Genomic DNA, 13,534 nt, shown 5'->3' on the forward strand with positions numbered 1-13,534 from the left:
CAGTGATGATAAACTACATTCATATCGCTATAAATAATGTAATCTTCATCCTCAGGGCAAACTGGTGAAGCACTTCTCCCGTCAGCTGGTGATCAAGGCCGGCTTCGGCGAGGAGTTGCGCCGCGAGCTCTTCCACGTGCCCCGCCTTGCGCAGTGGCTCAGGGTCGTGGGACTGAGCCCTGACTCCATAGAGGTTTGTATCGAAGCAAGTGTCTAGTTAACTAGATGACTTACGACTGTTACGGGTTGCCATGAAAGCAAATAAAGAACCTGGCCAAGTAATACATTTATTAACTTACTCACTAACTAATAACAAATTAAACTATGACTACGAACTAGGTTTAAATCTATATAACTAAAATTGGACGCCAGGAGAGTTTTTATTTTTCGACAACGGAACTCTGCCAAAACCAAGACCCGACCAGCAGGGTGTCTCAGGGATGTAATTAGTGATGAACCTCACATAAAGGGGCATGTCCTAAGTCTAAAACAAGTGAAAACATATTTTAGCTCTTCAGTTAACTATTTCAGCTCACCAGCCTTATTAACAAAAACATATAAACTCACCCCCACTGTGCACAACACATTAATTATATTAAACTCAAAACATATTCCAACTGTCAAGCAACGCACTAAACTATTATGCTATCTCGGTATAATTAAATGTACCGGTAAACACTGCGGGACGTTACACGTCATTCACACGCCAATGTCCTCCCGACAATGTCCGGAAGGTCATTCCTAATTTCGTCACTCGAAGTTAAAATACTTAATTTAAAAAAACAATAAAAACCTGCTACTCGATTGAGTGGATTTGAACTCGGGTGTCGAGATATCTACAGACCAGTGCAAATACCACCGAGCCAATAGCTCATTACAGGCATTTAACAAAACTTTTATTAGTTAAGGTGCATTCTCTAAGATTTTCTATGCTTATACTTTGCTATGTCAACCTACCCGTCATTATAAAATAATAATATTATAACATTCCCCCAACCTAGCAAAGAAATAAAATATTCATATCTAATATAATATTTTATTTCGTTTAACTCGAAATATTATTATAACCCTGCCACAAGGGCTTTAAATCTTTTGAATGCCATACTCCAATAGGTTTACCATAAGAATTATTTAAATGAAAAACATTGGCCGATAACTTTTTTACTATGATGGCTTTCTCGAATTTGGGTGCTAATTTAGCCATAAATTTGGTTCCTGCTTTAGAGAGATACTTTGTTCTTTTCCAAACCACATCGCCAATTTGAAAATTCGCTATTCTGCGTTTTTCGTTATAGGATTTGAGACTTTTGGCATGGCATGTCTTGAGTTTGGTTTCTACTGCCTTATAAATGGCGTTCCTAGACTGTAGGTCTGTCAAGTACTCCCGAGTGTCACTGATGAAATTTTCATTATTTTTCTCATTCGACACTATATGGGTGCTGGTGTCAGAAGTAGCTGGAATGGATGTTTCCCTTCCAAAGAACAGAAATGACGGTGTATACTGGGTGGTCTCATGAATGGATGTTCGTATGGCATGAGCAAATTTCTGTAGATGAACATCCCATTCATTGTGTTTTTTTGACGTCATGTAAGACGATATCATTGTGCCTATTACTCTGTTAACCCGTTCCGTGGGATTACTTTGAGGGTGATAGTGAGGAGTAAACCAAACTTGACTATTATATTGTTTTATAAGATTCTTAAAAATGTGCGAGTCAAATTGTTTACCGTTGTCACAAATTATTGCTTGTGGTATTCCGAACAATAAGAACTGACTTTCTAAGATTTCACAAATTTTATCAGCCTTCCCCGTTCTTAAAGGGAACAAAAGTATGAATTTGCTGAATAAGCAAGTTATAACTAAAAGCATTGTGTTACAGTTCTTACTTTTAGGAAATGGTCCCATTAAGTCCATGGATATTATCTGCCAAGGTTTTGTCACTGTTCTATGTTGCCCCATTTGCCCCAAGGGTAATTGCTGCGACACTTTTGCACGAGCACATATATCACATCTTCCCACATACTGTTTCACATCTGTTAGCATGTTAGGCCAAAAATACAATTGTTTTATTCTAAACAGAGTTTTTCTTACTCCCAAATGCCCTGCTGTACTATTATCGTGACATCGCTTTAAAATCTCCCCCTTAAGTGATTTCGGTATATATAATTTCCAGTCACAAGTTTTATCTGGAAATTGCTTTAGACATATTTTCTTATACAGTAAACCATTTTTAACTTGCCAGTCCGAGTTGACCTCTTCAGTTTTCTCTATTTTTGCCACTTTCTTTTTATACCAATCGTCTTTGTGTTTGTCCAATATTAGAATGTTGTAGCTGTTATCAGTGAGTGCATTTATAGATCGCGATAACGCATCTGGAACAATATTGTACCTACCAGGTCTATGAATTATATCGAAACTAAATTGTTGTATTTTCATTGCCCATCTGGCCAATCTGCCATGGGGATCCTTCATTTTGTGTAACATTTTAAGAGCACTGTGGTCAGTGACAATTGTAAAGTGAGTTCCGTCAATATATGGTCTGAATTTTTCTATGGCATAAACAATACTTAATAGTTCTCTTTCTGAAGTCGAATACAACTGTTCCCTCTCGTTTAGCTTCCTACTCAAATAAGATATAGGTTGTTCAATGTTATTGAGTTTTTGGCACAAAACTGCACCGATTCCTTTATTTGAGGCATCACATTCGTATTATAAAGGGTTTGGTAAAATTTGGGCATGAAATAACTGGAGTGGTAGTTAGCAACGTTTTAAGGTGTACAAATGCCTTGTCGGCTTCATCTGACCACACAAACTTCTTGTTTCTTTTTACCTTTTGTTAGATTATGTAAAGGTGCCGCAATAGTGGCAAAATCTTTGACAAATCTTCTATACCAGCTGGCAATTCCTATAAATCTTTTTAAATCTGTTATTTTTCTAGGTCTAGGAAAATTTATAATGGCTGAAACTTTATCAGGATCTGTACGTAACCCATCCTTATCAATAATATATCCTAAGAAACGCAGACTAGGTCTAGCAAATTTACATTTTTCTACATTTATTGTTAACCCGGCTTCTTTCAGAATGTTTGTAACATCTTTCAATATTTTTATGTGCTCATCGAAGTTCTCCGAACATACTATGATGTCGTCTAGGTAGGCCCAAACTTTTCCTTCTAACGCATGAAATAAAATGTCCATTAACCTTTGTTGTGATTGTGAAGCGTTAACTAGACCGAAGGGCATGACTTTAAATTGAAACAATCCCCTGCCCGGCACAGCAAATGCTGTTTTTTCTTTGCTATTTTCCTCTAATTCAATTTGCCAAAATGCTGACTTTAGATCAATAGTGCTAAGAAATTTTGCATTGCGTAGATTGTCTAAGATTGAGGACACCCTCGGCAAGGGATATGTATCTCGTTTGGTGACCTTATTGAGCTGTCTACTATCTAAACAAAGCCTATTGCCACCATTAGGTTTCCTAACCATAACCAAAGGTGAGCACCAGGGACTGTAAGATGGTTCAACCACATCTTTATCTAACATTTCATCTAATTCTTTTTCTATTTCTTTCCTAATAACTGGCGAAAAGTTATATTGCTTCAAATGTACCGGCTTACTGTCTCCTGTATCTATAGTGTGTTTAATAATTTTAGTTCTGCCAAGCCCTATCCCAATCTTGTTCCTAATTTCCGTGATGATATTTGCCAGAGCTTTATTCTGATCTGGATTTAAATCCTCCTTACTCATAATTGTTACTGATTGATGAGTAATTGTATTCACAATGGCTGGTTCTTGCATCAAATCAGATGTAAACTGAAACGAGATACCAAATTTGTCAAAAAAGTCCCTACCCAATATCAATGTTTGTGCTAAACCTGGCATATGTAACACAGGAATAATATAAAATTGGTTGTTAAATTGCATTGGTACATCAAATAATTCTTTGATGCAATGACTGGTTCCATCTGCAGTTGATATGTTCATGCGTTTAAGTTTTTGTGTTTTTACTCCAAGGCGTTTTAAAATATTTACGAAATTAGAATTTGCTACTGTACGAGTGGCGCCAGAATCCAATAAACCACTACAAGTGTATCCTAAGATGTTAAGGTGTACATAATGCCTGTTATCAAATTGTTTTTTAAATGTTAGAGATAATACGTCTTGGGACATGAAATTCCGAACAAATGACAACCAGTCCTGCCATTCTTTATCATTTCTGTCAAGGGGAAAGCTCAGTTGGCAGGTTTTGCGCTTTCCCCTATAGCGTTTCCCTTACACGTGCAATCTTTGGAAGTAACGCCGAAGCGCCCACATTTAAAACAGAATAATCGCTGTTTAGGTACTGGACATGATCGAAATGCGTGCCCCGATTCCCGACAATTCCAACAACGTATTTTAATTTTAGCGCCATTGTTTATTGCAACATTTTTTATCTCTAGAATTTCCTTATCGACCATTGGGGTCGACGTAGCCTTGTATGCTAAGTCTGGCTCTAGAGAGTTTATGAAAGTTTTAGGTTCTTGAAAGTTGTCACAATTTATTTTAGTTCGCTCCACTATTCTTAGGACGTTAATTAGATCTGCGATCGAAGTAAATGTATCTCTACATACTGCTCTTTGATAATATGGCTGGAGGTTTTTAACTATGATCATAATTTTTTCCGTTTCCGGAATTTTGTTGGGAAGTCTATTAAACATATTTTGTAAAACCGCAATAAAAATAAGCACAGATTCATGTTTACCCTGAGTTCTAGATTTAGCTTCGGCAAGCAATTCTTCTTGGTAATACGGTGCCTGAAATGTGCGCTTCAGTAATATAACTAGTTCTTTCCAGTCATTAACGTATTCTCTATTTGCTCGAAACCAAATTAGAGCATCACCCTTAAAGAAGTCTATTGCATGTCGCCATAAATCCAAGTCAGTAGCATTCCTGGCTTCCTTGAGCTCATCCACACGTTCTATGAATGCATTGACGCTGCAACTATTATCACCTGAATAATGGACACCCCATTGACTAATAGGGACTAGTTTTTGTTTACATGGGGGCCGGTCATCTTCAAATGTAGTAGAGTTAAATAATTTGGAGTGTCTAAATTTTTCATTATTGAAATCCGCAAGGTCTAAATCATCTTGTGCAAAATTTACTTTTTTATCTTCATAATTTTGGCGTTGGCTTTTCGATGCTATTTCATTCTCAGACTTTGAAGTGGATGGTGCCGTAGGGGCTACAATCGATTTCTTATCAATTAGATTTAAAATTTTCTTACTATCCTCACCTAACGAAGTTTGTAATGCTTCTTTCATTTCTGGTGTTATGTCATCCCCGTCCTCTAATTCATCTTTTACTTCTAAGTCGGACATTAATAAGGCAGTTTTATCTAGTAATAGTTTCTTCTTTTCTTCCTCTAATTCGTCTTTAGGCGACACCAGTTTTAGTCTATTTACTATATGAATTAAACGTGATACTAAGCGTTTGTAAAGTTGCTGGTCAGGTTTTTCATTTAATTCCGAAACATAGCACAAAATTGCATTGATTTTATCCGCACAAATCTCTAGTTGTAACTCTGGAGTTTCAGTACATGACTGTGGTGCTTTTATAGCGTAGGAAACTTCTTGTGTACTTTCAACCTGTATCATTTTCTTTAATATTCTCTTTAACGCCGAAACCAATCCCCCCCCGTGTGTATAACCTCTACACGCGAGTTCAAATTCAACTTCATCCTTTAATAAGTACTGGGGATCCATAGTACAGAAATAAGGGACAAAAAAAAATCTTAAGATAGTTACTCAGAGCTGTGCACAAAAGGGTAAACTTATCGGGATGTATTCCTTTCTCAAGTTAGCAGTGATTACTTAATGCCTACTGTTTACATAGAACTAAATTACAAATGTAGGTATTTATCTAATAGAACCCCGTAAATGTGTTCTTAACCAAATAATAATTTAATAAAATTACTAGCTAAGATAACACTGATAATATACATCATTTAACAATAGTGAGTATCCAACAAAATCGTACGTTAGAACTTAAACAGACACGGATGATTATACGTAGATCACATAAATTAATTCTTACTTAACAATAATGCACGATATAAATCATTTCATACTGTTAAATCTAAACAAAATTTTACTTTGCCTTATTGCTTAAATAACAACACTATGTATGGCGGTAGATAAAAAATACTACAAAAAAATGTTAACTAAAATGTATCGAATAACCCGTTTTGTTTTAACGTTGGGCGCTATCTGTTACGGGTTGCCATGAAAGCAAATAAAGAACCTGGCCAAGTAATACATTTATTAACTTACTCACTAACTAATAACAAATTAAACTATGACTACGAACTAGGTTTAAATCTATATAACTAAAATTGGACGCCAGGAGAGTTTTTATTTTTCGACAACGGAACTCTGCCAAAACCAAGACCCGACCAGCAGGGTGTCTCAGGGATGTAATTAGTGATGAACCTCACATAAAGGGGCATGTCCTAAGTCTAAAACAAGTGAAAACATATTTTAGCTCTTCAGTTAACTATTTCAGCTCACCAGCCTTATTAACAAAAACATATAAACTCACCCCCACTGTGCACAACACATTAATTATATTAAACTCAAAACATATTCCAACTGTCAAGCAACGCACTAAACTATTATGCTATCTCGGTATAATTAAATGTACCGGTAAACACTGCGGGACGTTACACGTCATTCACACGCCAATGTCCTCCCGACAATGTCCGGAAGGTCATTCCTAATTTCGTCACTCGAAGTTAAAATACTTAATTTAAAAAAACAATAAAAACCTGCTACTCGATTGAGTGGATTTGAACTCGGGTGTCGAGATATCTACAGACCAGTGCAAATACCACCGAGCCAATAGCTCATTACAGGCATTTAACAAAACTTTTTATTAGTTAAGGTGGTAGCTCAAGGTCCATTTTCATACATTTTGTTTCGGCTCTAATCTGGGTAACTAAACAAGTATTGGCAAGTAAAGAATTTAAATTCACGTCTAGTTAGTGATTAGTTCTCGCAGTTGAAAGAAAAACGTAAAAATAATTAATAATCATGGATATTTCGGCCTTTAAAATTTAATATGACGAAATTTTAAAGGCAGAAATATCCATGATTATTAATTATTTTTACATTTTTCTTCAACTGCGAGAACTAATCACTAACTAGACGTGAATTTAAATTCTTTACTTGCCAATACTTGTTTAGTTACCCAGATTAAAGCCGAAACAAAATGTATGAAAATGGACCTTGAGCTACCACCTTAAGGTGCATTCTCTAAGATTTTCTATGCTTATACTTTGCTATGTCAACCTACCCGTCATTATAAAATAATAATATTATAACACGACCTTATGGGGTTTATTGTGTAGATAATACAAGTGACTGATATATTAGACCACTAAAGACTAGCGCGTGCGCTTAGCAGGAAGAGATCTTTCAATCGCCTTTTTCGATCTATCGCGAAAATGTACTAATGGTAAAAAAGTTTTTTTGACATGTTTACAAATTATTCATTTTGATTGGTTTGTTCTCCTTATCGTATCGTAACAAATATTGAGATTGGGTTCGTTTATTGAAAATGGCCCTTAGTGTCATCTAGCGGTCAATTTAGAGTGCAGTTCTACTATTTAATTCGAATTTATAGCACAGCCCCTGTGCAGGGGTTTCGTTTAGAATTAGGTAAGTGATCGCCTGTTCTCGTCATTTCGTAGTCAAAAATAAAAAAAAAACATGAAAATACCATTCAAACTGATCATGCTGTATAAAAGAACATCAATGCAATGACCACACCGCTTAAATTGTCTTGATGTGAGAATGGTGTGGACCCGTAGAGTTCAAGATGTGGCAGGCGCAGTTACACGGATATTTGGAGCAATTGACCCTCTGAGACTTTAATTACCTCAATCAAGAGTCTTCCGAAGGGCATGGCTAATTAACACTTTGTTTTGGCCGAAAGAGAAACATGATTTATGTGAGCTTTGTAAATAAGGCGAGCCGGCATAATTCTGGCGATTCACAACGAGCCGGCGTTTCGTATGGAAATATGTATGTTTATTTTAGCGCTGAACAGTCACATAAGATACACATTTTTTTCTTAACACATTCTACGGTCCATCGATTTTCGAATGCTTTCATTTGCATTGCATTCTCTTACTATGTGCCTTATATTAAAAACTAGCTTTTGCCCGCGGCTCCGCCCGCGTTATTAAGTTTTTCAGGCTAAAGTTTTCCGTTATAAAAGTAGTAGTTTCCCGGGAGCCTATGTTCTTCCCAGGGTTTCAAACTGTCTCCATACCAAATTTCATCTTAATACGTTGGGTAGTTTTTGAGTTTAACACGTTCAGACAGACGGATGCAGCGGGGGACTTTGTTTTATAATAAATTTTTTAGAACTTTTTAAGTGAAACAATCCCGTCATACATCATTGTTGCATAACTTTAACCGTTTACGCAGCGCAGGCAACGGAAGCTCTCAAAACTCATAATTTTCCCCGTTTTTGCAACATGTTTCATTACTGCTCCGCTCCTATTGGTCATAGCGTGATGATATATAACTTTGAGCACTCCACAAACAAAGGACTATTCAACACAAAAATATTTTTTCAGTTTAGACCGGTAGTTCCTGAGATTAGCCATTACTGCTCCGCTCCTATTGGGTATAGCATGATGATATATATATATATATATATATATATATATATATATATATATATATATATATAGCCTATAGTACTCCACGAACAAAGGGCTATCCAACGCAAAAAGAATTTTTCAGTTTGGACCGGTATTTCCTGAGATTAGCGCGTTCAAACAAACAAACAAACAAACAAAAAAACAAACAAACAAACAAACAAACTCTTCAGCTTTATATAATAGTATAGACAAGGCGGGTGAAGACCTATTTACATTAAAGTTTTCCGTCTCGATGATACGATTACTAAAGGAACATAAAGTTGTCACATGACCTTATTCCAGCGCGATAATAATAAATTTATGTGTATGTTGTTACAGGCGGTATGCTCGCGCGTGTCGTCGCTGGAGTCCCTGCGCGAGCGCTCGGACCACGAGATGCGCGCGCTGCTGGCGGGCGCGCGCGACGAGGAGGTGCTGCGGCTGTGCCGCGCCATGCACCGGCTCAGGACTTATATCGGTGAGCGACATACCTATGCCAAGACAATCGTAAAAAAAAAGTTTAATTAAATATATTTTTAGGTGTCGGTATAAGCTGAATTGCTAATGGTTAAAATTAACATGTTAATAATCAATAATTATAATATTATATACAGCATGTGGCTTGGAAAATAGGATTTGTTTTTTGAGTGTTTTTATTGGTATTGAATGTGCATGCATTTTCTTTACACATCATGAATATTACTATTAATATAAATGCAGAAGTTTGTAAAATATTTGGATATAATAATAATAATAGCAGCCCTGTATTATATACTTGCCCACTGCTGAGCACGGGCCTCCTCTACTACTGAGTGGGATTAGGCCTTAGTCCACCACGCTGGCCTAGTGCGGATTGGTAGACTTCACACACCTTCGAAATTCCTATAAAGAACTTCTCAGATGTGAAGGTTTCTTCACGATGTTTTCCTTCACCATTAAAGCGAACGATAAATGCACAAAAAATACACACATGATTTTTTTTAGATAAGTCAGAGGTGTGCGCCCTTGGGATTTGAACCTGCGGACCTTCGTCTCGGCAGTCCGTTCCACACCCAACTAGGCTATCGCCGCTTTAAATATTTGTCTGTTTAGAAGTAAACGCAGAAACCGTTGAACGGACTTGGCACACGGGTAGACCATGTCATGTAGAGTAAGTTTGACTCGAATCGCTATTTCCCTCTTCAGAGGCGCTGGGTCGCGGCGAGGGCGGCGAGGGCGGCGCGGAGCTGCAGCTGTTCTGGGACTCGTGGGAGCGGCACGCGCGCGCCTCGCCGCGCCAGCCGCGCGCGCGCGCCGCCCGCCCCGCGCCGCCCGACTGCGACGCGCACCACTGCACGCCGCAGGGGAAGAAAGGTACACATACCTATGGGGAGACGGCGACATACATTTACAATAATAAAAAAACATTTTTTTTTTTGAGATAAACCTCTTGCAGAAATATTTTAAATTTTTGAACATTTTGTAGATTTTTAATCAGATAATTTTATGTGATCAGTGTTTACTGATCACATAAAATTATCGTGTAACAGTATCGTGGGAAGTTTCGCTCTCAGTTAATTTTGTTACGACGAGATCTTAAATGAAGGTTAATGCTATATGTGTGGTGCAGGCGGCAAGTCCCCCACCACTCCAGTGGGCAAGCGCAAGCAGAATGCTCGGCTGGGCGCATTGGCACCACTCGGTCCTCTGGGCGGAGGGCCGCTGGCGGCGCCACTCGCCGCGCCGCTCACCAAGTCCCGCTCGCACGAGTCGCAGCTCTCCGCACGACCTGATGCTTCCGATCTCAGGTATAAGATCAATACTACCAGCGTTACATACAAAATAAGACCGAGAGTCCTGTGTGACCGCACTTAGACAAAAAAGTTATAAAAAAATAGTGAATGGCTAAAGAAAAGTAATAGAAAATAAATCGGTAATTTTTAGAATTCTTTTATGTCTTTTTTCTGTTTGTTTGCGTATATTTTCGAATCTGCTGAACGGATATTGATGTAGATTTCACATGATGAAAGATTAAAATTGTGGATAAAATATAGGCTTTGTTCCATTAAACTAGATATTGGGAACAGTTAGTCATTTTAATATACTGAAGAAGTATCATATGATCACTTGAAAAAATGTTCTTTATATTTATCGATATTGGTAAATCTGATAAAGATACCTGCCAAATAAATCAACCTGTATAATCAGGACTAAATATGAATATGTTGTCTATTGAATTATCATTTAACATTTATCTAATAAGAAGAGTATAATTTTTATCATATAAAAAATCTTACTATCTTAATAAAACGATTTAAAAAAATCATGCCATAAATTTTAAAGAAAAAAAAAATAAGTTGTTTTTTTAATATTTTTTTTTTTTTATTAATTGATGATGTCCCACAGCGACAACAGCCAGTCGTCTGCGCTGGGCGGCGGCTCGGCGGCCGACGACGCGCTGGAGGGCGACGCCTCGCCGCCCGCCTCCCCGCACGCCTCCCCGCACGCCTCTCCGCACGCCTCGCCGCACGACGCCGACTCCGACCACACGCCGCTGCACCGGCCGCTACCCTACTACAACAACAACGTAACCACACCACCACTACTCTATATAAGTACCTACTCACTGGCAGTCGTATGCTAGAGGCCGTCTGGATAGGTACCATAGTAATGCCTATTTCTACCGCCTTGCAGTAGTGTGTGTGCACTGTTGTGTTGTAATTACTGGGCATTATGAGACTTATCATATGTCTCAGGGTGACTAGCGAAGTGGAATGCCATGCATTACTTTATAGTTTAAAGTTCTATACGCTACTGTTTCTCGAGGGTCGTATTACTTATTAGACGAGAGGCATGCTCGCCTCGTCATTCAACTGCAATAAAAAAAAATATAAGTATTACTCAGCAGCTCATTATATAACTCAAGATTATTAACAATTATTTTTTGAGAATAATACTTTGTACGGATTGAAACGATAATCTTATGACTATTTCCGTCCCATTCACACAAAAATAGCCTAACTTTTTTTCATGGAATTATAAATTTAATCCTATCTGTTTATGGTCTTGGTACAATATTCAAAAAACATAATGACGTGCCTGTTCGTTATGACTATAGTCGTGCACATATCCCGCGCATGCGCAGGGCGTGTCGGCGCCGCGCTCGCCGCGCACGCCGACGGTGAGCCGCTGCATGGCGCACGACATCGCGCACCGCTTCACCAAGACCTTCAACATGATCGCCACCTGCGACTACTGCGACAAACAGATGCTCTTCGGCTCCGGCTTGAAGTGCAAGGAGTGCAAGTTTAAATGTCACAGGTGAGCGGATTGCTTTGTTTTGTTATGGCTAAATGTGCTAAATACAGTGCAGTCAGTAGGGTAAAAGTGGAAGTCGAAAGAATAAAAGGCTGAAATATTAAATTAAAAAACAAAATGATAACAGTTATTAATAAAAAGGTGGCGCAATATGTAAACCTCAAAAAAAACGGTTTGTGGCTAATAAGTTGTAAAAAAAAATACGTACAAAATTGTAAAATAATTCCTTATTAAACGGTGTTACATATTCGTGAAATTACTATGATTTCAGAATATTTTATCATCATCATCACACGGTCTATCTATTTGACATAATTAATTTTATTTTGCAGAGACTGCGAAAGTAAAGTTCCTCCATCGTGTGGCTTGCCGCCAGAATTCGTCGTTGCTTTCAAAGAAAAGTTTCATAAAGATGGTAAGTGGGTATTTAAAATTTTGCTTGATTTATTATTTTTGAATATTATTATATTTTTTACAAGTACATAAGTCATTTTGACTAAATGTTTTGTTGTATATTGAATCATCGATGTTTGAAGCCGGTCTGAAGTTAGTTACGGGCCGTTAGACTTGAGGTCGTGTGAGTAGACGTGCAGCGTTACAGTAGGTGTTGCGTACTGTGTTGCAGCAGGCGGGTACATGTGCGCGTCGCCGGTGGGGTCGCGCGGGTTCCTGGCGTCGCTGACGAGCCGGCCGCGCCGCCGCCACGCGCCGCCCGTCATGCACCACAACGTCAGGGACGTGCGTACACACATACTCATTATTGTAATATATTTCATTTGCATTATGAAATTCAGATAATTTATATATTCTAGATGCAATAGATCTGTCGACACCAAACAAGCGGTTTTACATGATGGTCACACATATGTATTGAGTTTACTTGGTAGGAAACTATAAATCATGCAATGTAGGATAGATTGTGGATCTCACAGATAAAATTGAGCTATTATGATCTATCTGGAACAACGTAATATGTTTGGTGGTCATTTCGCTTCCTCAAAATTGTTTCCTTAAATATGTACGTTATGTACTTATAATATTATGATTGTATTCTAGGGCGGAGGTGGACCAGACTCCTCGTCAAACACATCGTCGTGCAACAGCTCGACACCATCGTCACCGGCGCTGGCGCCGCCCGCGACCCCCCACGGCACCCCGCACGCAACCCCGCACGCGACCCCCCACCAGCATCACCATCAACCGCCGTCACACCACCACGCGCCGCATCATAACAAGCACCAGTTCCACTTCCCAGGTATACGAGGTGTTTTTCAGGTATTTTTAATATTTATTTAGTAAATTTACACATAAACGCTTTGGTCCTTCGAGCTAATCAGTCCATACAAACAGGTCGGAATTATTGTGTCCACTAGTGAGGGATAATAGGGGACCGTCCTGTGTTTGATTTTGTTAATTATTCTATATGCAATGGTTAATAATACGAAAAAGAAGTACTCCTGCGAAAACTGCATTAAAATTGGTTAAAAAATGCGCCAGTAATTCATCTTTCAAATATTACTATGTGCCGAAGTGGGCGCGAAGTGGGAA

The 13,534-nt window shown here is 38.4% G+C and overlaps 2 protein-coding genes across 9 annotated transcripts in view; one reads left to right on the forward strand and one right to left on the reverse strand.

The window, feature by feature from the left end:
* Positions 1-13,534, forward strand: part of LOC115446565 (kinase suppressor of Ras 2) — a 29,928-nt gene that overhangs the window by 6,993 nt on the left and 9,401 nt on the right. For 2 of the 8 annotated variants that reach the window (XR_005112339.1, XM_037438560.1), the window contains exons 2-10: positions 56-193; positions 9,029-9,167; positions 9,875-10,042; positions 10,299-10,476; positions 11,075-11,255; positions 11,787-11,989; positions 12,319-12,401; positions 12,612-12,748; positions 13,043-13,250. Coding sequence is in view for 7 of the 8 variants with exons in the window: in XM_037438560.1 (XP_037294457.1) it covers positions 56-193; positions 9,029-9,167; positions 9,875-10,042; positions 10,299-10,476; positions 11,075-11,255; positions 11,787-11,989; positions 12,319-12,401; positions 12,612-12,748; positions 13,043-13,250 (1,435 nt within the window). In the remaining variant the exon portion in view is untranslated. The remainder of the gene's footprint in view (positions 1-55; positions 194-9,028; positions 9,168-9,874; positions 10,043-10,298; positions 10,477-11,074; positions 11,256-11,786; positions 11,990-12,318; positions 12,402-12,611; positions 12,749-13,042; positions 13,251-13,534) is intronic. The other 6 variants (XM_037438562.1, XM_037438564.1, XM_037438565.1 and 3 more) reach the window with 6 other exon arrangements.
* Positions 2,832-6,915, reverse strand: LOC119189326. The gene is made up of 2 exons (XM_037438568.1): positions 6,580-6,915; positions 2,832-6,496 (listed from the first exon to the last, which is right to left on the reverse strand). Exon 2 carries the CDS (start codon positions 5,742-5,744, stop codon positions 4,233-4,235), a length of 1,512 nt encoding a protein of 503 aa, XP_037294465.1. The 5' UTR covers positions 5,745-6,496; positions 6,580-6,915; the 3' UTR covers positions 2,832-4,232.

Source organism: Manduca sexta, chromosome 14 (genome assembly GCF_014839805.1).
Source record: "Manduca sexta isolate Smith_Timp_Sample1 chromosome 14, JHU_Msex_v1.0, whole genome shotgun sequence".
NCBI lineage: Eukaryota > Metazoa > Arthropoda > Insecta > Lepidoptera > Sphingidae > Manduca > Manduca sexta.

Excerpts from the sequence above, each read along its gene's own strand:
- LOC119189326 (XM_037438568.1), bottom strand. The coding sequence starts at position 5,744 with ATGGATCCCCAGTACTTATTAAAGGATGAAGTTGAATTTGAACTCGCG.